Raw genomic sequence first — 25,581 nt, 5'->3', positions numbered from 1 at the left:
CACTGCTGGACGCATACCTGGTTTGAGAAGGGTGTCTGCACAAACCATTCGAAACAGATTTCGAGAAGCTGGTTTACGGGCTAGGAGACCGTATGTTGGCCTCGTCCTGTGACGTCAACATTGACATTTATGTGTTCGCTGGTGCACGAACATACATGGGTGAAACTTGGGAAACTGGCAGCAAGTATGGTTCAGCGACGAATCATGTTTCCTTCTACAGCGACGTGATGGACGACAACATGTTTACAGACGCCGTAATGAACGTTTTGCCAACAACTGCATCGCCCAAGTTGACAGATTCGGTGGAGGGAGTAGCATGATGTGGGGAGCCATCTTATACACCGGCAGAAGTGAACTTGTGTTCGTACAAGGCAACCTGACAGCTGTACGCTACCAGGATGAAATTCTTCGCCGTCACATGCTTCCCATTTTGGATCAACAGAGAGAACTCTTTCAGTAGGACAATGCCAGGCCACATATGGCATGTGTAACAATGGATTTCCTACAGAATGAAAACATTAAGGTGCTGCCATGGCCATCAAGATCGCCAGATCTCAACCCCATTGAACATCTATGGGACGAACTGGACAGATGTGTACACCAGCGTGACCCGGACCCTCAGACACTTCCACAACTGTCACATGCACTGCAGGAAGAATGGGCTAGGATTCCACGTGCCCGGATTCAGAGACTCATTCAGTCTACGCCAAGGAGATGTTGCACAGTGATTTCTGGCCACATAAGGTACTGACTTCACCGCCCTCATGCGACGCCTCCACTGCTGTTAGTTCATAGCAAGAACATTGTCACATATTAATGTCAAATTTGACTGTGATACGATCATAAATAATGAAATTATGCCAGTTTGTATTAAAGAGATACTTCCATGAATATTTCATCTATGCGTTTCTGTTTCGACAGAGTATATTTACAAAAAACATTTTTGGTAGGAGGATGAGATGGACTATAAGTGCTCCAACCCAGTCTTACATTCAGTGTAGGAGGATGAGATGGACTATAAGTACTCCAACCCAGTCTTACATTCAGTGTAGGAGGATGAGATGGACTGTAAGTACTCCAACCCAGTCTTACATTCAGTGTAGGAGGATGAGATGGACTGTAAGTACTCCAACCCAGTCTTACATTCAGTGTAGGAGGATGAGATGGACTGTAAGTACTCCAACCCAGTCTTACATTCAGTGTAGGAGGATGAGATGGACTGTAAGTACTTCAACCCAGTCTTACATTCAGTGTAGGATACGACGGACTATAGCTACTTCAGCCCAGTCTTACATTCGGTGTAGGAGGATGAGACAGACAATAGGTACTTCAACCCAGTCTTACATTCTGTGTAGGAGGATGAGACGGACTATAGCTACTTCAGCCCAGTCTTACATTCGGTGTAGGAGGATGAGACAGACAACAGGTACTTCAACCCAGTCTTACATTCAGTGTAGGAGGATGAGACGGACTATAGGTACTTCAACCCAGTCTTACATTCTGTGTAGGAGGATGAGACGGACTATAAGTACTTCAACCCAGTCTTACATTCTGTATAGGAGAATGAGATGGACTATAAGTACTTCAACCCAGTCTTACACTCTTTGTAGGAGAATGAGACGGACTATAAGTACTTCAACCCAGTCTTACACTCGGTGTAGGAGGATGAGACAGACCATAGGTACTTCAACCTAGTCTTACATTCGGTGTAGGAGGATGAGACAGACCATAGGTACTTCAACCCAGTCTTACATTCGGTGTAGGAGGATGAGACGGACCATAGGTACTTCAACCCAGTCTTACATTCGGTGTAGGAGGATGAGATGGACTATAAGTACTCAAACCCAGTCTTACATTCGGTGTAGGAGGATGAGACGGACTATAAGTACTTCAACCCAGTCTTACATTCGGTGTAGGAGGATGAGATGGACTATAAGTACTCAAACCCAGTCTTACATTCGGTGTAGGAGGATGAGATGGACTGTAAGTACTCCAACCCAGTCTTACATTCAGTGTAGGAGGATGAGATGGACTGTAAGTACTCCAACCCAGTCTTACATTCAGTGTAGGAGGATGAGATGGACTGTAAGTACTCCAACCCAGTCTTACATTCAGTGTAGGAGGATGAGATGGACTGTAAGTACTTCAACCCAGTCTTACATTCAGTGTAGGATACGACGGACTATAGCTACTTCAGCCCAGTCTTACATTCGGTGTAGGAGGATGAGACAGACAATAGGTACTTCAACCCAGTCTTACATTCTGTGTAGGAGGATGAGACGGACTATAGCTACTTCAGCCCAGTCTTACATTCGGTGTAGGAGGATGAGACAGACAACAGGTACTTCAACCCAGTCTTACATTCAGTGTAGGAGGATGAGACGGACTATAGGTACTTCAACCCAGTCTTACATTCTGTGTAGGAGGATGAGACGGACTATAAGTACTTCAACCCAGTCTTACATTCTGTATAGGAGAATGAGATGGACTATAAGTACTTCAACCCAGTCTTACACTCTTTGTAGGAGAATGAGACGGACTATAAGTACTTCAACCCAGTCTTACACTCGGTGTAGGAGGATGAGATGGACTATAAGTACTTCAACCCAGTCTTACATTCAGTGTAGGAGGATGAGACAGACCATAGGTACTTCAACCTAGTCATACATTCGGTGTAGGAGGATGAGACAGACCATAGGTACTTCAACCCAGTCTTACATTCGGTGTAGGAGGATGAGACGGACCATAGGTACTTCAACCCAGTCTTACATTCGGTGTAGGAGGATGAGATGGACTATAAGTACTCAAACCCAGTCTTACATTCGGTGTAGGAGGATGAGACGGACTATAAGTACTTCAACCCAGTCTTACATTCGGTGTAGGAGGATGAGATGGACTATAAGTACTCAAACCCAGTCTTACATTCGGTGTAGGAGGATGAGACGGACTATAGGTACTTCAACCCAGTCTTACATTATGTGTAGGAGGATGAGACGGACTATAGCTACTTCAGCCCAGTCTTACATTCGGTGTAGGAAGAGGAGACGGACTATAGGTACTTCAACCCAGTCTTACATTATGTGTAGGAGGATGAGACGGACTATAGGTACTTCAACCCAGTCTTACATTATGTGTAGGAGGATGAGACGGACTATAGGTACTTCAACCCAGTCTTACATTATGTGTAGGAGGATGAGACGGACTATAGGTACTTCAACCCAGTCTTACATTATGTGTAGGAGGATGAGATGGACTATAGGTACTTCAACCCAGTCTTACACTCGGTGTAGGAGGACGAGACAGACTATAGGTACTTCAACCCAGTCTTACATTCGGTGTAGGAGGACGAGACGGACTATAGGTACTTCAACCCAGTCTTACATTCGGTGTAGGAGGACGAGACGGACTATAGGTACTTCAACCCAGTCTTACATTCGGTGTAGGAGGACGAGACGGACTATAGGTACTTCAACCCAGTCTTACATTCGGTGTAGGAGGACGAGACGGACTATAGGTACTTCAACCCAGTCTTACATTCGGTGTAGGAGGACGAGACGGACTATAGGTACTTCAACCCAGTCTTACATTCGGTGTAGAAAGATGAGACGGACTATAGGTACTGCATCCCAGTCTTACACTCTGTGTAGGAGGATGAGACGGACTATAAGTACTTCAACCCAGTCTTACATTCGGTGTCTCCAGGCTGTTCTAGATTCTCCTCTTCCTCCTCCTCATCTCCCCCCGCTGGCATCGTCGCTGAATCACCCCCCAGTTCTTGAAATGAGCCCAACACTGTCGCACTGTGACTGCCGACTTCTTGAAACGAGCCTATCTTGGAGCCTGACACTGTATGTCCAGTCTGGTCAAGACTTGACCGCTTCCTGACGGGTATGGTGGCCACGCTGTGTCGGTCAGACAAGATGTCTTTCTGAGAGAACTCAGCCACGGCTAGAGGAGAAAAATGAAGAGAGAGAGAGAGAGAGAGAAATAGAGATTATTATACAAGCTGATTTTACGAAACAAGTGTATTGCCGAGCGAGAGCGAGGGTAATATATGAATCCTGACGCGAGTTTCGTAAAATCAATACGACTCATACGCAAGTGTAATAATTTCTTTATTATCCATATTATTATTGCTATTTTCTTTGTGAATAACAAGACCCAACTCAAATCTTTCAGCCACAACAAGAAGGAGACGACAAAATGACGTCATATTTCAAATGCACAGTTTGAGCTAGGACTGGAGAAGCAACGTCATGATATGACGTCACTTCCCAAAATTACATCATTACACTTGCTATTACACGTGTGCTTCGTATGATTATTATTAACTCGGTTATGTTGAACCATGTGGATAATAAATTGTGGTATTAAACACCTAACGTTAATATGATGATCTTTTCATGAATACATAAACTGAGGACGTATGAGACAAAGGGGGTCAGGCATGTTATAGAACAAAAACTGCATTATACCTTTACAAATAAAATTTCACCTTTAAAATTAAATTTTACCATAACAAGTTCAAAATTTTCATTTTACCTTTAAAAATTTAATTTGACCTTTAAAAATTAATTTCAACTTAAGAATTAAATTTTACCTTTAATAATTGCAAGCTAAGTTCCTTGTGTTCCTACGTTATGTACTATGCCACATACCTATAGATGACTTAACCTCCCAATAGCCAGATGGCTTTACTCTTTTACTGCGTCAAGGTTACAAGGTGTCTCCTTCCCTCTTACAATTCATCGGTATGGGGGGAATGTATTGTTACTAATTTTATATATATATATATATATTCACAGAAACCCTGTTACAGTAAGACCTGTCCCCAGCCAGGGTGAATATAAAGGACAGACGGTCAACATGACCTTGATATATTACATATAACAGGTGTTCAATAAATTCTAGATTAACTTGAGGAATAGCTCTAGAAGCAATACTTAAAAACTGAAGAAAAAAAAAAAGAAGAAAAAAAAACCCCAGTATAATAGAGGAAAGAATACAATTCAGTATACAGATATTAATTTACAATGAAATAAAACTATCGCTGGCTGTGTAGAGTACAAATTCTTTAGGAGTTGAGAATTATAAAAAAGAAAGCTCAATAAAAAGTTGCTGTTTTTTCCATTATTGTCACTGTAATTTACTTAAATACAAGTTATATTAGCTGGTTTGGCTATTTGTTTTGTTTTGTTTTGGGGGGGGTTGTTGTTTTTTCTTTGTTTTGTTTTTTGTTAGGGTTTGTAGGTGGATTACTTTATTGCAGTGCTATCTTCATTTCTGTCTCCTGGCTTTAATTTACACTGTTGCTTAAATTTAAAAAGTCTTTATCTTGAAAATAAAAATGCTTAAAATGTGGAGAAATATTTTCATAATCTTACAGGTATGTTTTCACATGTATACATACATGTATATGAATATCATTTTACACTGCAGTATCTAAACACGGCTGTAACAATATTTTTAAAACTGAGATGCATAATGGAGCAAGAATTGTTTTTATACCTTCACTTTCTGTTTTCTCCTTCTGTTTTTCTTTCCTGACAGCTTTCTCCTTCTCTCCTTCCAGCCCTTTCAGCAGCAGTGTTGTTGCTAGGATACTCATAGCAATCCTCTCTAAACAATCCTAAAGGACACAATATTCAAAATGAAGTTATTAAATTAATGCAAACAACATCTATTGCCATTTTTCGCATTGATATAATGATCATAATAATTAGTCTAAAATTATTCTCCCTTAAGGCATTCTATAAAGAATACAATAAAATCTTAACAATATAGTTTTTGAAATTCCAGTTGGTGAGATTTATAGAACATTTGTTTCTTAACTTTTGCCATTTATTTATAATTACAAAATTTCTGTTGTATGCCATCTCAGAAAATATGACGTCACTAGTTACTTCACTTATGTTATTTTGGCAAAAGGGGATCGATTTTTTATTTTATTTACAAAATTTGTATTTAACAGGAGAAATTGTCTCCCGCACAGGTTTGAGGAGATTTGATCAAATACCAGGAGACTCCCACAGAATCCGGGATGGTTGACAGGTCTAGTCACTACATCAAATGGTACGTCACTATATAAAATAGTTCATGGGAAGAACATTACAAATTGATTTATGTTTTATTTTAGCCAAATAAGTTGTCTTGTTTATAAAAAAAAAATTATTTATGGACATATAACAGTGAAATTTGATACAATTTCTTACTGTTATACATCAATTAAAAAAAGTTTTAAATGACAAACAATTCTTATTTAATCACAGACCCGACTACCAAGTTACTACTTACTTTAAGAGCCTCCTTTTCTCCTTGCTCAAAGATCTCGAGGGCGTCCTTGATTTGTTTCCAGACCTGACACTGTGTCGCAAGGTACACGATCTCTGACCCGTGATCCAGAGTCCAGGAGTTCTGTCCCTCATCGGCGCTCTCGTTCGACTCCTCACTGCCACTTGGGCTCTTGGCGGGCTCCTCTTTAACACCTTCACTGCTGGGTAGTCGGCCATCTTGACCATCAACACCATCAGTTCTCTCCCCTTTGTCTGAAAATTGGAAGTAGTTACATATAAGTCAAACCTGACATTACAATTCAACTGATAAGGTTTTTTTTATCCTGATCTATTAATAACTTTAATAAATTGGAATAGTTAAGTCAAAAGTGACTTTAAAAATCTGTTAATAAGTATTTATCATAAACTATTAGTAACTTTAATAAATCGGAATAGTTAAGTCAAAACTGACATTAAAAATCAGCCAAAATGTTTTCTAAACTATTTGTACATTGTATGTGTAGCTGCGGGAACGGTGACCGACAGAGCTCCATTGCTTCCAGATTCAAAATATCCGACTCACCTTTTGATGGCGACTGACTGGAGACCTGAGTTGCCGGGACTGTGACCGACAGAGCTCCATTGCTTCCAGATTCAAAATATCCGACTCACCTTTTGATGGCGACTGACTGGAGACCTGAGTTGCCGGGACTGTGACCGACAGAGCTCCATTGCTTCCAGATTCAAAATATCCGACTCACCTTTTGATGGCGACTGACTGGAGACCTGAGTTGCCGGGACTGTGACTGACAGAGCTCCATTGCTTCGTATCGTCTTCATTTTGTACGGCTTCTCGTCACCCATGGCAACGGCCATCTGGAACTGCAGCGCAGCTTTCAGGCTGCTGATGAACGATGTCAGCCATGTCTCGATCTGACCTTCACACTTCACAGGCTGAGAGATAAAACAAAAACAATGAAGAAAACTGAGTGTTTTTTTCTTCTTGTGAAAATCGAATCTAACCTGACGTCTCTACCTATGTGCATTCCCTTCTGTTAAGGGGCAGGATGTAGCTCAGTGGTAAAGTGTTCGCCTGATGCACAGACGGTCTAGTTTCGGGTTCGGGTAGGATATTTACATGCTCCCATGCCACTAGAGCTTTGAGCATGTCTGCTCAGGGACAGAGACGGTCTAGGATTGATCCTCAATGGGAGGGAGGGGGACTATTGGGTTCATTCTCATTCTAGCCAGTGCTCCACAACTGGTGTAACAAAAGGCCATGGTATGTACTATCCTGACTGTCTGTGGGATGTTGCATGAAAGAGCCCTTGCTGCTAAATGAAAAGATTAGCCCATGGTGGCAGCAGATTTCCTTTATCATTATCTGTGTGGTTCTTAACTATATGTTGGATTGCAGATAACCGTAATTAAAATGTAGTGAGTGTGTTGTTAAATAAAACAGTGCTTTCTGTTTCTTTCCCTCGTTACTATGGACTGCATCTTCAATTGTCTCAAGGGTTAACTCCATTCTGGTCATTTGATCCACCTCTCTTTTATTCCTCTTTCACTTCTGGGGTTAGTGCATCTTTTCATTTGTTCTAACTTGAATAAATTATCCTATATTTTGAGTTTATGTTTTCCTTTTTCTAAATGAATGAATGAATTATTAATGTTTAATAACACTATTGCACAAAGAAAAACTGCCATAGGATGTCAGACAAAGATATTTGAATGATACAAACAGTCTGTGGTCAAAATACATGTTATTCAAACTGTTATGTATGAAAAGAAAATCACTATTTATTGATAAAAATGGCATTGAATAAAACAAAATCATGGAAGCTTGCAGGTTTTTCAAAATAGGGAGCTACTGTGAGATTTTTATCATGCAAGCTTTAGGACAAACGGGGCGGATCTAAGGAGGTACCAGGGGACACATAACCCCTCAATATATTAAAATGCATTTTTGTTCTGCTTTTAAAAACAATTACAATGGGTTGCACTTTTCAAAAGTTAGTTCATGTGCCCTTTTCTCCTTAGGAGGGTGGGATTTAGCTCAGTCAGTTGAGTGCTCGCTCAAACCACCTCGATGGACCCATTCAACTGATTGGGGGTTTTCTGGTTCCAACCAGTGTACCATAACTGGTCAAAGGCAGTGGTATGTGCTATTCTGTCTGTGGGAAAGTGCTTATAAAAGATCCCTTGCTGAAAAAATATAGCAGGTTTCCTCTGATGACTATGAGTCATAATTACCAAATGTTTGACATCCAATAGCTGATGATTAATTAATCAATATGCTTTAGTGGTGTCGTTAAACAAAACAAACTTTAACTTCTCTCTTTAGGCCTTCCAAAAATATTTTCTAGATCAAACCATGGACAAATCCAGTAATTTACACCAAACAGCATGATTATTCAAAATGATATATGTGAAAAACTAAATAATTCTTACTTGTATCAAGTCGAGTCTTTCTCCCAGCATGCTCTGTACTCCCGTGATGACAAACATTGTCTTTTCGCCATCTTCATTCACTTCGAACACCAGACTTCCGACATTCTCAAACAGCTTGTTGATGTACAAGTTCACTTGATTGAGGTCGTAACCTGCAACACATTAGGGAGGTTTTTGCTATTCTCAGTCTCATAGTCATATAAAATATAACATTGTGTTTTGAAGCGCATGGGATCAGGATCAGGAAACAAGTTCAGCATAATGGTGAAAGAACCATTGAAGAAGAAGGTTGTTTTGTTTAACGACACCACTAGAGCACATTGATTTATTAATCATCGGCTATTGGATGTCAAACATTTGGTATGTTTTAAATATAGTCTAAGAGAGGAAACCTGCTACATTTTTCCATTTGTAGCAAGGGATCTTTTATATTCACTCCCAGAGACAGGATAGCACATACCACGGCCTTTGATATACCAGTCGTGGTGCACTGGCTAGAATTAGAAATAGCCCAATGGGCCCACTGACAGGGATCGATCCCAAACTGATCGCACATCAAGCGAGCGCTTTACCACTGGGCTAAGTCCTGACCCGAACCATTGAAGAATGCATACAAAAAGATGATGGAGGATCTGTTGGTCAAGTTGGAAGTTTGAAAACTAAATAAATAAGCCTCAGGGCTCACCTTGTACATGGCCAAATTAGCCAATTGTTAACCTTTATTATTAAACGTGTCTACAACATTTAGTTTTCGGCTAATAAAATATTCATGAAATTAACCACATTTTAATAATTTTCAAGGAAACACTCAACATACATGTACAGTGAAACTCCTCTAAATCAGACACCCTTGGGACCAATATAAATGTCCGGTTATAAGAGCGATCCGGTTTAGAGAGGTTAAGTTCTGTACTGGTTTTTAAAAAGGGTCTCTGTAATGCGTCCGGATTTGAGGGAATTCCGGTTTACAAAGGGTCCGGTCTTGAGAGGTTTTACTGTACATATCTAAAAATTGGCTAAACCAAAATGTGTATCAGTGTGAGACCTGAAGCCTGGATCAGATCAAATCTAACCGATATGTGTTGAGCATCATGTCAAAATGAAATGCTGCGACTCAAACAAGATCAACCCACATTCAGAGCCTGATTCCCATAAGCCAACTATATCAACAACAGTTAACAGGACTAGCTCTGGCACTCACCAAATTCGCCAATTGCAAATTTCAAAAACAATTGGAGAATTTTATTTTAATTTGGGGAAATAATGTCATGAAATAAATGATATTTTGTTAGAAAATAACTGGGTTTCTGCCGCTTTTGAAGTTTAGCAGATAATTTGACACAAAACTGTTTAACCCAGAGCTAGCCCTGAGTTAAAGTTTGTTTTTGTTTAACGACATCATTAGAGCACATTGATTAATTAATGGATATCAAACATTTGGTAATTCTGACACAGTCATCAGAGGATACCTAGCTGCTACATTTTTTCCTAATGCAGCTAGGGATCTTTTATATGCACTTTCCCACAGACAGGAAAGCATATACCACGGCCTTTGGCCAGTTGTGGTGCACTGGTTGGAACGAGAAAAACCCCAATCAGTTGAACAGATCCACTGAGATGGTTCGATCCTGCGATGCAAGCACCTCAAGCGAGCACTCAACTGACCAAGTTAAATCCCACACCATACCAACAACTGAAACTAGTAAACCAAGTGTTAGACACCAAACAGTCCTGAGATGTGCTTTGAACATTATATATTCCTTTCAAAATAAGATTTTTGTTAAAAGTACAAAGCAAATTGGTCCATAACCATATTCTATAGCACAAATTATATTCATCACATTTAAATAGTCAAATTCGGTAAGCTAGAATTAACATTTTAAATATTTACCGTGTACGTTTTATATGACCACATGATTATTGATGATGAAATACGTTTTTTCTTATTCTTTAGCTCAAACACTAAATAAAAAGTAAAAAAATTGTGGAAATATAAAACCATATATTTGCACAAAAAATGGTTTTATAATGTTTTCATTTTTCTTTCCAATGCATTTTTCTGTTTGCCTCAACATTATAAAATTTAACTAAAACAACATACTGCTTAGTTTTAAAGTTTTAGTGAACAACTATAGCATATGAATCTCTACAAACCATTGCAGACAATGTGTAGGACATCCTCCAGGGCGAGGAAGTAGAATCGAGGAAACATCTGTCGCCGGCGTTCAAGGTAGTGAAGGAGAGATCGGCGACACGAGTGCAGGTTACGATTCATCTCCTTCAGAATGTTCACAATGTCTGAAATACAGAGTACAATTTACAATGTCTGAAATACAGAGTACAATTTACAATGTCAGAAATAAAAACCCACAATTGACATTGTCTGATATACAAAAAACACAATTCACATTGACTGAAATAAAAAAAACCAGTTTACGGTGTCTGAAATACAATACACAATTGACAATGTGTCAAATATAGACAGGGCGTTTAGATTATGGTAGCCCCACTTCCATGGCTAGTGATATTCAGTGTTGGGCTAGTAAATAACTACCATAACTAGCCCGATGGCTAGTGGGAAAACCCCTTGTCAAATGGTACATTTAAGTTTTATTTCATAAATATGAATATCCTGCCCCCTCTTTCCACCCCCAATCTAAGGTGACATATCTGATTATTACTATTAGCAAAATTGTATTTATTTAAAGTAGGGCAAGTGAAATTTTAATCATGGCTAGTAAAAAAAAATTAAATCACTGATCCCATGGCTAGTGACTTTTTATAAAATTCTAGAAGCCCTGATAGAACACAATTAACAATGTCTGACATACAAAAAAAATACCATGCTTGGCTCACAATGTCTGAAATACAACGAACAATCACCATATCAAAAACAACAACTTGCAGTTTGATTCATCCACTTTTAAGAAATTAGGATTGGAGTACTTCCTATTAGAAACATTGTTAATGAATGCAAAATATACATATCAGCAATAGATATTTTTGTTAGCTAATTTATATATTCAAAATCAAATCAGCTAATTTGATTACAGAAAAGCTCAGCCCTTTGGTGTCAAAAATTTTAAACAATTTTTAAAAATAACAAATATTTAATGTGATTATAAAAAATGAACAGAAACGTTTCAAGAGCAGACAACTCACGTTTTCTAGAACAACACTGGAGCACGTTTGGATTCTTATCTGTGGCTCGCATGAGTAGTTTGAAGTCGTGGTTGACCAAAAGGAACCTGTTAGAGTCGTGTGTCAGAGCTGTCCGAATATCAGCACCGGAAAATATCTACAAAATAAGGCCTTACGCATCCACATTTTGTTTGTTTTAATTTCCCTCGGTATGACGTCAATTTTTGCCCAGCTTTTATTGCTATGACGTAAAATCACATTTGGAGCCAAAATGCCATCGTGCATGAACTAGGACTTGCATTCTGATTTTAATTTAAATATGCCCCTTATATCGGTATCAAATATACCCACTTTTTCTGTGCAATGCATGCTTTAAAAAAAAAATGGCATTGCCGCCTCATATTCTGGAACTTTGGTCTGACCAGTGACCAACTTCTTCTTTTTTGGGGGTGGAGGCTAAAGATTATTTAAATGTTTTCACTTTTAAAAAGTAACAACTTGACTATAATATCATAATTCCAAATCTGACGTTATATTTGTTTTAGACATCATAAAACTTTTTTTTAATAATAAAAAAGAAATAACGAAAATAAATAAAATAAAAATAAATAAAATAATAAAAAATAAATAAATAAATAAATAAATAAATAAATGAGAAACAGATCTAAATGCAAAATTTAATGCGAAACTTTAATTGAAAAGTTGACACTGATGCGACCACCACTGGAAAAGTAATACCTATATACAACCCCTGTAATTACTCACGGCAATTGGCAATGCTGTGTAGATTGCCGTGGAGGTTTTAATTCTCCATGGCACTTTTTGCCTTGTACTATATTCAGGGTTTTTCAATGGCATGTTTTTTTTGCAGTGGACATTTTCTTAATTGCAGGGGTAGATATATCTCACTTATTACGATAAATAATTAAAGAAATAAATTAATCAATTAATTAATTAATTAATTAAATACTGTAGACATACAGACAGACAGACAAACAGACAGATAGATAATAAAATACAAATAAAAAATAAATAAAGATCCCACTGGTCTTGAACCTCGAGCCAGATGGTGAGTACCTACTCGATGGTCTGCCATTTAATTAATTTAATTAATAAATAAATAGATAAATAGATAGATAAATAAATAATCAATAAATAAATAAATAAATAAATAAATTTAAAAAAAAAAAAAAAAAAAAAAATGTTTAAAGCTCTAACGTCCTCAAGTTCCTCCCACTGGTCTTGAACCTCGAGCCACATGGTGAGCACCTGCTCGATGGTCTGCCATTTAATTAATTTAATTTAATAAATAAATAAATAAATGTTTAAAGCTCTCACGTCCTCAAGTTCCTCCCACTGGTCTTGAACCTCGAGCCACACGGTGAGCACCTGCTCAATGGTCTGCAGCTTCTTCTGCCACTTCATGACCTCGTCGAGGAACGAGCCCGCCGCACTGCTGCTCTGCATGGTCTGCAGCGTCACCTGGTGGCAGTCGAGCTCATCAAATATAGACTCAGTGTTCGTGAGCAGCATCAGCGGTCCACTCTCCTGTAATTAATAAAATATACACAGAACTGAAGTCAGTACCAAAGGAATGAAGGAAAGATTGTTTAACTCTAATCCACCCAGCTTTACAACCAGGAAAACATCATCACTGACCCAAGTTTCCAACGTGAAATATGTAATTTTGAACATATATTTTTCAACCTCAAATTGTAGGAAAACCACTAATGTAATACACTTTTGATGTGTCATAGTTTAGAGGACATCTTTGTGAGTCTAATTACCAAAATAAATTTTACAGAAGAACTTAATTAATATTTTAAAATAAAATATTATACAAATAGCGAGAAATAGAACCCATGTGTGCATTACGTCATCAATAACGTTTACACTCATGTGATAAGAATGTCTGAATAAATGCTAACCAAAGAACAAACAAATAAATTAAAGTTTCTTTTGTTTAACAACACCACTAGAGCACATTTGATGTCAAACATTTGATAATTCTGATATATAGTCTTAGAGAGGAAACCTACAATATTTTTCCATTATTCTGCTAGGAATCTTTTACACATACTTTCCCACATACAGGACAGCACATACCATGGCCTTTGATATGCCAGTTATTGGACACTGGTTGGGATGGGCAAAACTATCAGTCAGGGAACTGATCCACTGACAAGTTTGAATCCTGCAACCAAAAGCACCTCAGACGAGAGCTCTACCGACTGAGCTAGATCCTTCTCCCCTTCCCATGCCCAACCAACAAGAACGTACCTCTCCTAAATTCATGAAGGACGATGGCAGGGACGAAATGCTGGTTCTCTTGTTGCGGCCGTGTGAGCTACCGGAGATGCGGCTAGTTCGTCCCTGACTTCGACTGAACATGTTTCCGTGTCGGTCAATCTGTACCGATCCAGCCTCGCTCTGGGTGCATTCACTTTGATTCTCCTGTTGGAACAGATGATAACATTTCAAATACAAAAAGCAAGACAATGTTTTCCAAAATCAGTTTTATTCTTGGAGGTACGAAAAGTTTGGAAATATGAAATTCATTTCAACTTATTGTCGTGCTTATATCCATGTAAGGTTCAAGCATCCTGTCTTGGGTACACACCTCAGCTATCTGGGCTGTCTATCCAGGACAGAGTGTTAGTTGTTAGTGGTTAGTGAGAGACAAAGAGGGTGTAGTGGTCTTACACCTACCCATTAAGTCATTAAAACTTGCTCTGGGTGGGAGTCGGTACGGGGCTGTGAACCGAGTACCTTATGTCCGATGGCTTAACCACGACACCACTGCTCATAAACTATCTTTGCTCCTTTGTTTATGGTTGTAGTATTATGATTAATAAGACCCACCTGGATATCAGTGTTTGATGATTTGTTGCGCACGTGAGCTCGCAGTTCAAACAGCTTGCTGAGCCAGACTTCTTCATACTTCTTCAGTGACTGCTCGATGGACAGATCTTTGACCGCTCGCTGGACAATCGCTCGGACATCGTCCACATGTTCTGCAACATGCACAACAAGACAAATATTTATTATTTGTAGGAAATAGCTTTAATGGTAACAGCTGTCACAAATAACTACCATAAATACAGTAAATATTTTGTGGTCTTTCTTTTCTTTTATAAAAATGCCACAAAAAAGTAATATAGAGAGAAAACAAAACGTTTGGCTAGAACATCATAAACATATACATGTATGCAGATGATAACAATGAGATGAATTGTGATGGGACTACTTAACAGGGCTGTGCCCCAAGCTTGCTGTCAGTGGAACTATCTCGGTATCACGAAAGTCTGGGATACACCTGCAGTGCCTTCTGAGTAATTATTCCCCATGTGGTTTAACACCCAATAGCCGATGTATTTTTCATGCTGGGGTGTTGTTAAACATTCATTCATTCATTCATTCATTCATTCATTATTACCCATGTGGGTCAAACACTTCGAAGAAATACTCATAATCGCACCCACAAAGTAGGTGAAACTCAGTGTATGTGGCAATACCTCCCCGCCATTGAGCCTTTTCATGTTTACATTATGAGTTGGAGTTGGTCCTGGAATGAATGAATGTTTAACGACACCCCAGCATGAAAAATACATCGGCTATTGGGTGTCAAACTATGGTAAAGGCAACAATAATAGAGAGCTGGTCCTGGAATGATAAGTTACCCATTTCTTCAGGTGAGACACGAACCCAGTATATAATCCTTTCATTCTTGAAGGTAAAAACAAATATCTATAATTTCCAGTGCTCAAACTTAAGAATTTGTCTCCCAAAGTAATTTTTAAAAGAATTGCAAAGGGTGAAACAGTCCACCGAAGGCAATTTTGAGCCTGCCTATGGCAAATTTTTTAAAAGTGTCATTTGCAGAAAATAAACCTGACTTAAAGGCTATCTTGTTATTTGTAGACATCTTTTAAATGTGCAAATATTAAGATAATGTACACCAGGTGTATACATTTCGCCACTGAAGAGGAGCTTTATCAACAGCACAAAAGTGCCATCGGTGATACTCTCTACCTACAGCAATTTATATCTCAATTACGGCAATTGCCGTCAGTGCCGCCATTAAGTTAGAGCCCTGATTTCGATAATGTTACATACTCTGCAGACCCAGACTGAGTAGCTCTCCGAGAGTCATGCGTTTGAGCATGTCGTTGTCGACAGTGAGGGCGCCACCAGTCACCCGGACAAGCTGTTTCCAGTGTCGGGTCCTCATAGCGGGATTACTCAGGTCATCAATCAGGGGCAGACAATCCTGCAAGGAATGAATTGATCATTTAATACATTTCTTGTTCTTTTAAAAAAAAAAAAAAATTAATTTAAATTACAAAAAAAAATATTATAGAAGTATTTTGAGAAATCAGAATATTGTCCAAAAAAATCCTTTTGACGATTTTGAAAATGTTAAAGATTTCAAAAAAAAAAAATACTCTTCAATTCAGCCAATATCATACCTGAATATTTATGATGAAATCATGCAGACAATTATACGTGTCCTACACAAATACATCCTTTGACCCTGCCTTGCATAAATATGATTTTGAAAATATATATCACCATACCTGAATGTTTGTGATGGAATCATGCAGACCGTTATACACGTCCCACACAAATACATACTTTTGTCCCTGCCTTGTGTAGATACGATTTTAAAATATATATCAACATACCTGAATGTTTGTGATGGAATCATGGAGACCGTTATACACGTCCCACACAAACACATTTTTTTGTCCCTGGCTTGTGTAGATACGATTTTAAAAGTATATACCAGTGTCATACCTGAATGTTTGTGATGGAATCGTGCAGACTGTTATACACGTCCCACACAAACACATCTTTTTGTCCCTGCCTTTTGTAGATACGATTTTAAAACTATATACCAGTGTCATACCTGAATGTTTCAAATGAAATCATGCAGACAATTATACACGTCCCACACAAATACATCCTCTGACCCTGCCTTGCGTAGATACGATTTTGAAAATATATTTCATCATACCTGAATGTTTGTGATGGAATCATGCAGACAATTATACACGTCCCACACAAATACATCCTTTGACCCTGCCTTTTGTAGATACGATTTTAAAAGTATATACCAGTGTCATACCTGAATGTTTGTGATGGAATTGTGCAGACAATTATACACGTTCCACACAAACACTTCTTTTTGTCCCTGCCTTTTGTAGATACGATTTTAAAACTATATACCAGTGTCATACCTGAATGTTTCAAATGAAATCATGCAGACAATTATACACGTCCCACACAAATACATCCTCTGACCCTGCCTTGCGTAGATACGATTTTGAAAATATATTTCATCATACCTGAATGTTTGTGATGGAATCGTGCAGACTGTTATACATGTCCCACACAAACACATCCTTTTGTCCCTGCCTTGTGTAGATACGATTTTAAAAGTATATACCAGTGTCATACCTGAATGTTTGTGATGGAGTCATGCAGACCGCTATACACGTCCCACACAAACACATCCTCCGGCAGAGCCCGCACGATGTCCAACTGTTTGGTGGTTTCTTCTCGCAAAAACTTGGTGTTCATCTTCTGCCATCGATGTCGCTTCCATTCTCTCTGCTGTTCATTAATCACCCTAATTAAAAATGTGAAGATAAAAACAATTAAACAACTCCCACACAATTTAAAAATGTTAACGAATAAACATTTGATATAGTATATCAAAAGCAATGCATGATTCTGTTAGGCCACAATCAGATTTTAATTTTTTTTTGCATCCACGCCCATTGTTCGACAGGTGTAAATGTGAGGAATCCAATTGAATTTGCTTCAAAGAAGATGCAATGCAAAAAAAAACCCAGATGAATCTGATCAAGGCCTTAGTTGTCATTTCATGAATATTATGAGTTCAAGATTTCAGATGCCACTTATATCACTGAGATGAAACATTTGGACATATTACTCAAACAACCACTGTTTAAATATAGAGGATAATAAACGAGTTACCAGTTATTATCAAATTCATGTCTTGAGTGACATAATTTTCACCTGTCACGAGCTTTAGCGAGTGACAAGTGAAAATTATTTCATGAGGGACATAAATTTGATAATAACTGGTACTGAGTTTGTTATTCTATTTATCACCCCAGCTATTTGTATACTTTTTTAAAGCCTTTATTTTCGATACTACATCGGCTACATGTCCATGTATATAGAAACGACATAAACTACTTTACTGTTCTGGGTATTGCTTCAACTTTGTATTTTATTCACGGTTCACAGATCATTTTCAAAACCCAAAATTCTATATATTCTGTAAAAAAAAAAATCTACAATAAATTGCACTAAACTACCATTTTATTACAAGTTTAACACTGAAACCAGAAAGATGTAAATGCAAACGCTTTAAACTATGTGACATCATTGTATGTGCTTTGTCAAATCGTGATGACATCATATTTAGTACCGACAAGGTGATTGGTTTGTTGGCATCAAATCGTTCAATAGTAGTGTACGTTAAACCAATGCATGATAATTTCTCAGTGAGAAATTATTATTTTTATTTTCCCAGTTATGAGTGCCTTTTTTTATTTTTCTTGATTTGTACCTTTTTTTCACAGATGTGATCATATTGAACTGTAATACTAACCTGACCGTCTCCCACACCTGTTTCAGGTTATTCAGCTCATATCGGCACCTGCAATCAACAGAAGCATACTTCTATTAATTTGTAAATAATGTAAAAAAAACCCCACAATAACTTCAATGAATGATGCGGTAACTAGTGATACAATTATTTACAAAACAAAACATTTAAAATATACACATCCAAGGCTATATTTTTAAATAGTACTTTGACTTTTGTGATCTGTGACTAACAATTTCAGCAATGGATCAGTAGGCGTTTAAAAAACATATTGTGTTTAAAATTAATAATTAAAAATGTAAAGGAAAGGAGTATTTAACGACACCTCAGCACATTTTAAACTATGGCTATTTCACATCCACCGTATTCAGTCCAAAGTGAATGAATGAAATGTTTTATTTAATGACGCACTCAACACATTTTATTTAAGGTTATATGGCATCAGACATATGGTTAAGGACCACACAGATATTGAGATAGGAAACCCGCTGTCGCCACTTCATGGGTTACTCTTTTCGATTAGCAGCAAGGGATCTTTTATATGCACCATCCCACAGAGAGGGTAGTACATACCACAGCCTTTGATATACCAGTCGTGGTGCACTGGCTGGAGCGAGAAATAGCCCAATCGGCCCATCGACGGGGATGATCCGAGACCGACCGTGCATTGAGCGAGCGCTTAACCACTGGGCTACGTCCCATCCCTTATTCAGTCCAAAGTGAGACAGGAAATGCACTGCTATTTAGACTACTACCAAATGTAAGGCATCTTTTATATTCACTTTCCCGTGGGCAGGATAGTACATACCATGGCCTGTGAAGAACCAGTCATGAGGCATTGGTTGAAATGGGAGGGGACGCTAACACTGAATTACATCTCGCCAGTGTTGAAACTGAATAGAATATTTTCTATAGCAGTGCTGATTTAAGATCATAATATAGCAAAATATTCACTTGTGATGAGTAACACTTACTGAGGTAGGATGGAAAAGTTGACGACCGATGTCTCTAGCAGCTCTTGAAGTTCTATGAGATCCTAAAATAACAGACAATATTAAAAGTGAACAATGAGTGTAAATGTATATGTACATGTACACTGGAGAGTGAGTGAGTGAAATGATGGAGGAATGATGAGGAAATGATGGATGGATGGGTGAATGGGCTGATGAATGGCTGGATGGATGTATAAACCTGTCAAGTAAGCAAAGTTTACCTGAGCCTCGTTCTCGTTGATGACAGTCTCTGGACAAACTGTTCTAAAAACTTCATTATTACTGAAGTAAATAAATGTGTGAAGTAAGTGAAGTTTACCTGAGCCTCGTTCTCAAGGATGGACAGTCTCTGGACGAACTGGTCGATGATGGTCCATGCGTCGCTGATGTCGCAGTCTCGGTTGTAGACCTCCGAGTCATTCAGATCAGTGTTCAGACTCATCACTCTGTCAGAGAACGCTTCCAGATCCTACAACAATAAACACTGGCACACTGTACTCTCTAAATAAACCACCCCACCAGAAGCTTCCAGATCCTACAACAATAAACACTGGCACACTGTACTCTCTAAATAAACCACCCCACCAGAAGCTTCCAGATCCTACAACAATAAACACTGGCACACTGTACTCTCTAAATAAACCACCCCACCAGAAGCTTCCAGATCCTACAACAATAAACACTGGCACACTGTACTCTCTAAATAAACCACCCCACCAGAAGCTTCCAGATCCTACAACAATAAACACTGGCACACTGTACTCTCTAAATAAACCACCCCACCAGAAGCTTCCAGATCCTACAACAATAAACACTGGCACACTGTACTCTCTAAATAAACCACCCCACCAGAAGCTTCCAGATCCTACAACAATAAACACTGGCACACTGTACTCTTTAAACTAGACTCAATGGTGCAGTAGTTCATCCAGTACCAAAAAAAAATCCGGAAATTTTAATATTGGTGGTTACGTACTGACCCTATAGGGTTTGGGTTCCAAAATGGTCTAAAATAGCAGACCGGCATCAGTGGAGCAGTGGTTAAGTCATCGGACTATAGGCTGGTAGGTACAGGGTTCGCAGCCTAGTACTGGCTCCAACCCAGAGCGAGTTCTTAAGGGCTCAGTGGGTGGGTGTAAGGCCACTACACCCTCTTCTATCTCACTAACCACTAACCAACTAACAACTAATTCAGTGTCTTGGACAGACAGCCCAGATAGTTGAGGTGTGTGTGTGCCCAGGACAATGTGCTTGAACCTTAATTGGATACAAGCACGAAAATAAGTTGAAATGAATGAATAAAATTTGATTCATTCATTTCAACTTATTTTCATGCTTATATCCAATGAATGTAATCGAAAAACAATATCATACATTTTGGATGAAGAATATGTAACATGTGGAAACACTGGACAGATGATTAATAATCTGAAATTCCAGATAAATGTGGACAACATCCACCTCTGAGAATGATAGGAAATGTTTTATTTAACGACACATTCAACACATTTTATTTTACAGTTATATGGTGTCAGACGTATGGTTAAGGACCACACACATACCAAGAGAGGAAACCCGCTGTCACCACTTCATGGGCTACTCTTTTCGATTAGCAACAAGGGATCTTTTATAGGCACCATCCCACAGACAGGATAGTACATACTACGGCCTTTGTTACACCAGCTGTGGAGCACTGGCTAGAACGAGAAATAGCCCAATGGGTCCACCGATGGGGATCGATCCTAGACCGACTGCGTACGAAGCGAATGCTTTACCACTGGGCTACGTCCCACCCTCTGAGAATGTTAGGTGCTTGGTACACATATAATATGAATATCCTGCTCCCACCTCCAACCCCCAATGTTAGGTGCTTGGTGCACATATAATATGAATATCCTGTTCCCACCTCCACCCACCAATGTTAGGTGCTTGGTGCACATATAATATGAATATCCTGCTCCCACCTCCACCCACCAATGTTAGGTGCTTGGTGCACATATAATATGAATATCCTGCTCCCACCTCCAACCCCTAATGTTAGGTGCTTGGTACACATATAATATGAATATCCTGCTCCCACCTCCAACCCCTAATGTTAGGTGCTTGGTGCACATATAATATGAATATCCTGCTCCCACCTCCAACCCCTAATGTTAGGTGCTTGGTGCACATATAATATGAATATCCTGCTCCCACCTCCAACCCCCAATGTTAGTGTTTTTAAGCTCTATCTGCCTCTTTAGGTGACATATCTGATTATTATTTAGTAAAATTGTATTAACTTAAAAGTAAAGATGGGCTAGTGAATTTTTAATCGTGGCTAGTAAACTTTTAAAATCACTGATCTCATGGCTAGTGAATTTTATAAAAATTCTAGAAGCCCAGAATAAAGAGCATGAATATAAAGTGCCATCTTTTCTACAGGAGAGCGGAAAGTTCTGGTATACCTGTATGTATATAAAGTGCCATCTTTTCTACAGGAGAGCGGAAAGTTCTGGTATACCTGTATGTATATAAAGTGCCATCTTTTCTACAGGAGAGCGGAAAGTTCTGGTATACCTGTATGTATATAAAGTGCCATCTTTTCTACAGGAGAGCGGAAAGTTCTGGTATACCTGTATGTATATAAAGTGCCATCTGTTCTACAGGAGAGCGGAAAGTTCTGGTATACCTGTATGTATATAAAGTGCCATCTTTTCTACAGGAGAGCGGAAAGTTCTGGTATACCTGTATGTATATAAAGTGCCACCTTTTCTACAGGAGAGCGGAAAGTTCTGGTATACCTGTATGTATATAAAGTGCCATCTTTTCTACAGAGAGTGGAAAGTTCTGGTATACCTGTATGTATATAAAGTGCCATCTGTTCTACAGGAGAGCGGAAAGTTCTGGTATACCTGTATGTATATAAAGTGCCATCTTTTCTACAGGAAAGCGGAAAGTTCTGGTATACCTGTATGTATATAAAGTGCCATCTTTTCTACAGGAGAGCGGAAAGTTCTGGTATACCTGTATGTATATAAAGTGCCATCTTTTCTACAGGAGAGCGGAAAGTTCTGGTATACCTGTATGAATATAAAGTGCCATCTGTTCTACAGGAAAGCGGAAAGTTCTGGTATACCTGTATGTATATAAAGTGCCATCTTTTCTACAGGAGAGCGGAAAGTTCTGGTATACCTGTATGTATATAAAGTGCCATCTTTTCTACAGGAGAGCGGAAAGTTCTGGTATACCTGTATGTATATAAAGTGCCATCATTTCTACAGGAGAGCGGAAAGTTCTGGTATACCTGTATGTATATAAAGTGCCATCTTTTCTACAGGAGAGTGGAAAGTTCTGGTATACCTGTATGTATATAAAATGCTATGATCTGTTCTACAGGAGGGTGTCAAGTTTAAGACTGTGTGAACCTGCATGCTGTTTCAGTGAGAATCAAGTAAATCCTGTACTGTAACAGGAGAAAGTTTGTAAGTACAATAATTCACTAACCCAGGGCATCTAGATTGTGGTAGTCCCACTCCCATGGCTAGTGATATTTAATGTTGGGCTAGTAAATAACTACTATTGCCATGCCCGATGGTTAGTGAACTTTTTTTGTCAAATGTTGCAGTTAAGTCTATTTTGTAAATATGAATATCCTTCCCCCACCTCAACCCTCAATGTTAGTGTTTTTAAGCTCTATATCCCTGTCTAGGTAACATATCTGATTATTACTATTATTTGTTACAATTTTGTCAACTTAAAGAGAAGTAAGGCTAGTGAATTTGTAATCGTGGCTCGTACATTTTTTAAATCACTGATCCCTTGGCTAGTGGTCCTGACTAACCTTTGTGATGCTGGCCGACTCTTCCTGGATTCTCGGCCCCAGTCTCTGTTTGGCGAGCGACACCTTCGTCTTGAGGTTGTTCCAGCGGCTGGGCGCAGCGTTGAACAACGTCTGGGTCTTGTCGGGCAGCTTCTGGCCGTACTTCTTCAACAGCAGCACTGTGCGGTGCATCGCGGAGAACTTGTCATCCATCTCAGATTGCTGCGCCGACACCTACAGGATGAAAAAAAAAAAAAGGGAACTTCATGGATCAGAACTGAAGAAATTTGAATCATTTTCTCTTTTCATGAATATTTAACTTGATCTCTAAACTATTGCATTTCCCCTCTATTTGCTGACACCTACTGGATGAGGGGGAGGGACGTAGTCCAGTGGTAAAGCGTTAGCTTGATGCACAGTCGGTCTAGGATCAATCCCCATCAGTGGACCCATTGGGCTATTTCTCGTTCCAGCCAGTGCTCCACAACTGGTGTAACAAAGGCTGTGGTATGTACTATCCTGTCTGTGGGATGGTGCATATAAAAGATCCCTTGCTGCTAATTGAAAATAGTAGCCCATGAAGTGGCGACAGCTAGGTTTCCTCTCTCAATATCTGTTTGGTCCTTAACCATATGACTGACGCCATACAACTGTAAATAAAATGTTTTGGGTGCTTTGTTAAATAAAACATTTCCTTCCTTCCTACTGGATGAAAATAAGTTACTTCATGGGTCAGTACATGAATTGAAGAAACTTAGATCATTTTATCTTATCATGAATACTTAACCACCTGACCTCTAACCTATGCCATTCCCCCCTCCACAAATTCAACAGCCAATGCAATAGGCTAGAAGTCAGGTTATTTACGATTATATGGTGTCGGACATATGGTTAAGGACCACACAAATACTGAGGGAGGAAACCCGCTGTCTCCACTTCATGGGCTACTCTTTTCGATTAGCAGCAAGAGATCTTTTATATGTATCATCCCATAGACAGGATAGCACATACCACGGCCTTTGATGCACCAGTTGCAGTGCACTGTCTAGAACGAGAAATAGCCCAATGGGCCCACTGACGAGGATCAATCCCAAACTGACCGTGTATCAAGCGAGCGCTTTACCACTGGGCTATGTTTCGCCCCTACCCCTCAGGTAAAGGACGAAAAGAAAATAACATTACAGACATATTTCATGTTATTTATAACTGAAGAAAACTTGGATCATTTTCTCTTTTTATGAATATTTAACCTGACCTCTAATCTACATGTATGGCATTTGCCCTCTCATTCCATTAGACTGGTCCAAACATCCCAACAGCCAATGAAATGGATAAAATCTTCCAATGCCATACATGGGGAGTTTAATCTTTATTTCCCAAGAAAAATTACCTACTGCAGACCTCTGAAAATTGTGAGAATGATAGTTTTATTCATCCAGTTCTCTCAAGTTTAGTTATGGGTATACATTTTTATTAACCATATGGTTAAAAATATCTTGGTACATATCAAAGAAAAACGTTTCACTAGAATGCTAAGTAGGATGTAACACTTCAACACCAAACGAAGACGTCATCGATTGGCGCACTACAACCTTACAGGAATGCCAACCAAACGAGTTGAGTAATATATAATATAAATTAAGATTGATTATGGGTAATAAATAGGATATTAAACTCGTTACCATTTCAAATCATGTTTATGTCCCTTGTGAAATTATTTTCATTGTCACTCGCTAAAGCTTTGGACATAAACATGATATGAAATGGAAGCTTGTTTAATATCCTATAATTCTTTCATATATTACACTTCAGACATTAAAACTTAATGAAATATATTAATATTTAAAATTTACTTTACAGTAGTTTTTGAAGGAACAAAAGAAATAATTAGTATTCAATTGTTTTATTATTACAGTAACTATTACTATTAATGAAATGACTAACCTCGTTGAATAATCTCATCATTTTCATGAAACTGGCTGTGTCTTTCTCCTCCCCTGTAATTCCTTCAATCTCTGGTTCAATCCGTTTCAGGAACTGGTCAAGTTTCTCCAACAAGATGGTCACCTACAAAAAACCAAACATTGAAATGCAAATTATAAGAAAGAAAGAAAGAAAGAAATGTTTTATTTAACAACGCACTCAACACATTTTATTTACGGTTATATGGCGTCAGACATATGGTTAAGGACCACACAGATTTTGAGAGGAAACCCGCTGTCGCCACTATATGGGCTACTCTTCCGATTAGCAGCAAGGGATCTTTTATTTGCGCTTCCC

The 25,581-nt window shown here is 38.7% G+C and overlaps 1 protein-coding gene across 1 annotated transcript in view; it reads right to left on the bottom strand.

Moving 5' to 3' along the window:
* Positions 1-25,581, bottom strand: part of LOC121386037 (dynein beta chain, flagellar outer arm-like) — a 152,912-nt gene that overhangs the window by 91,797 nt on the left and 35,534 nt on the right. Inside the window, 17 exon segments of the mRNA XM_041516835.1 lie at positions 3,688-3,948; positions 5,509-5,629; positions 6,295-6,545; positions 7,034-7,226; positions 8,724-8,875; positions 10,878-11,021; positions 11,886-12,021; positions 13,203-13,412; positions 14,145-14,318; positions 14,727-14,878; positions 15,981-16,134; positions 17,325-17,496; positions 18,511-18,558; positions 19,482-19,543; positions 19,819-19,968; positions 23,323-23,535; positions 25,246-25,368. Of these exon segments, the coding sequence (XP_041372769.1) occupies positions 3,688-3,948; positions 5,509-5,629; positions 6,295-6,545; positions 7,034-7,226; positions 8,724-8,875; positions 10,878-11,021; positions 11,886-12,021; positions 13,203-13,412; positions 14,145-14,318; positions 14,727-14,878; positions 15,981-16,134; positions 17,325-17,496; positions 18,511-18,558; positions 19,482-19,543; positions 19,819-19,968; positions 23,323-23,535; positions 25,246-25,368 (2,716 nt within the window).

The sequence above is a fragment of the Gigantopelta aegis genome, chromosome 12 (assembly GCF_016097555.1).
Source record: "Gigantopelta aegis isolate Gae_Host chromosome 12, Gae_host_genome, whole genome shotgun sequence".
Taxonomy (NCBI): Eukaryota; Metazoa; Mollusca; class Gastropoda; order Neomphalida; family Peltospiridae; genus Gigantopelta; species Gigantopelta aegis.
This window is presented reverse-complemented; position numbering and strand designations above follow the sequence as displayed.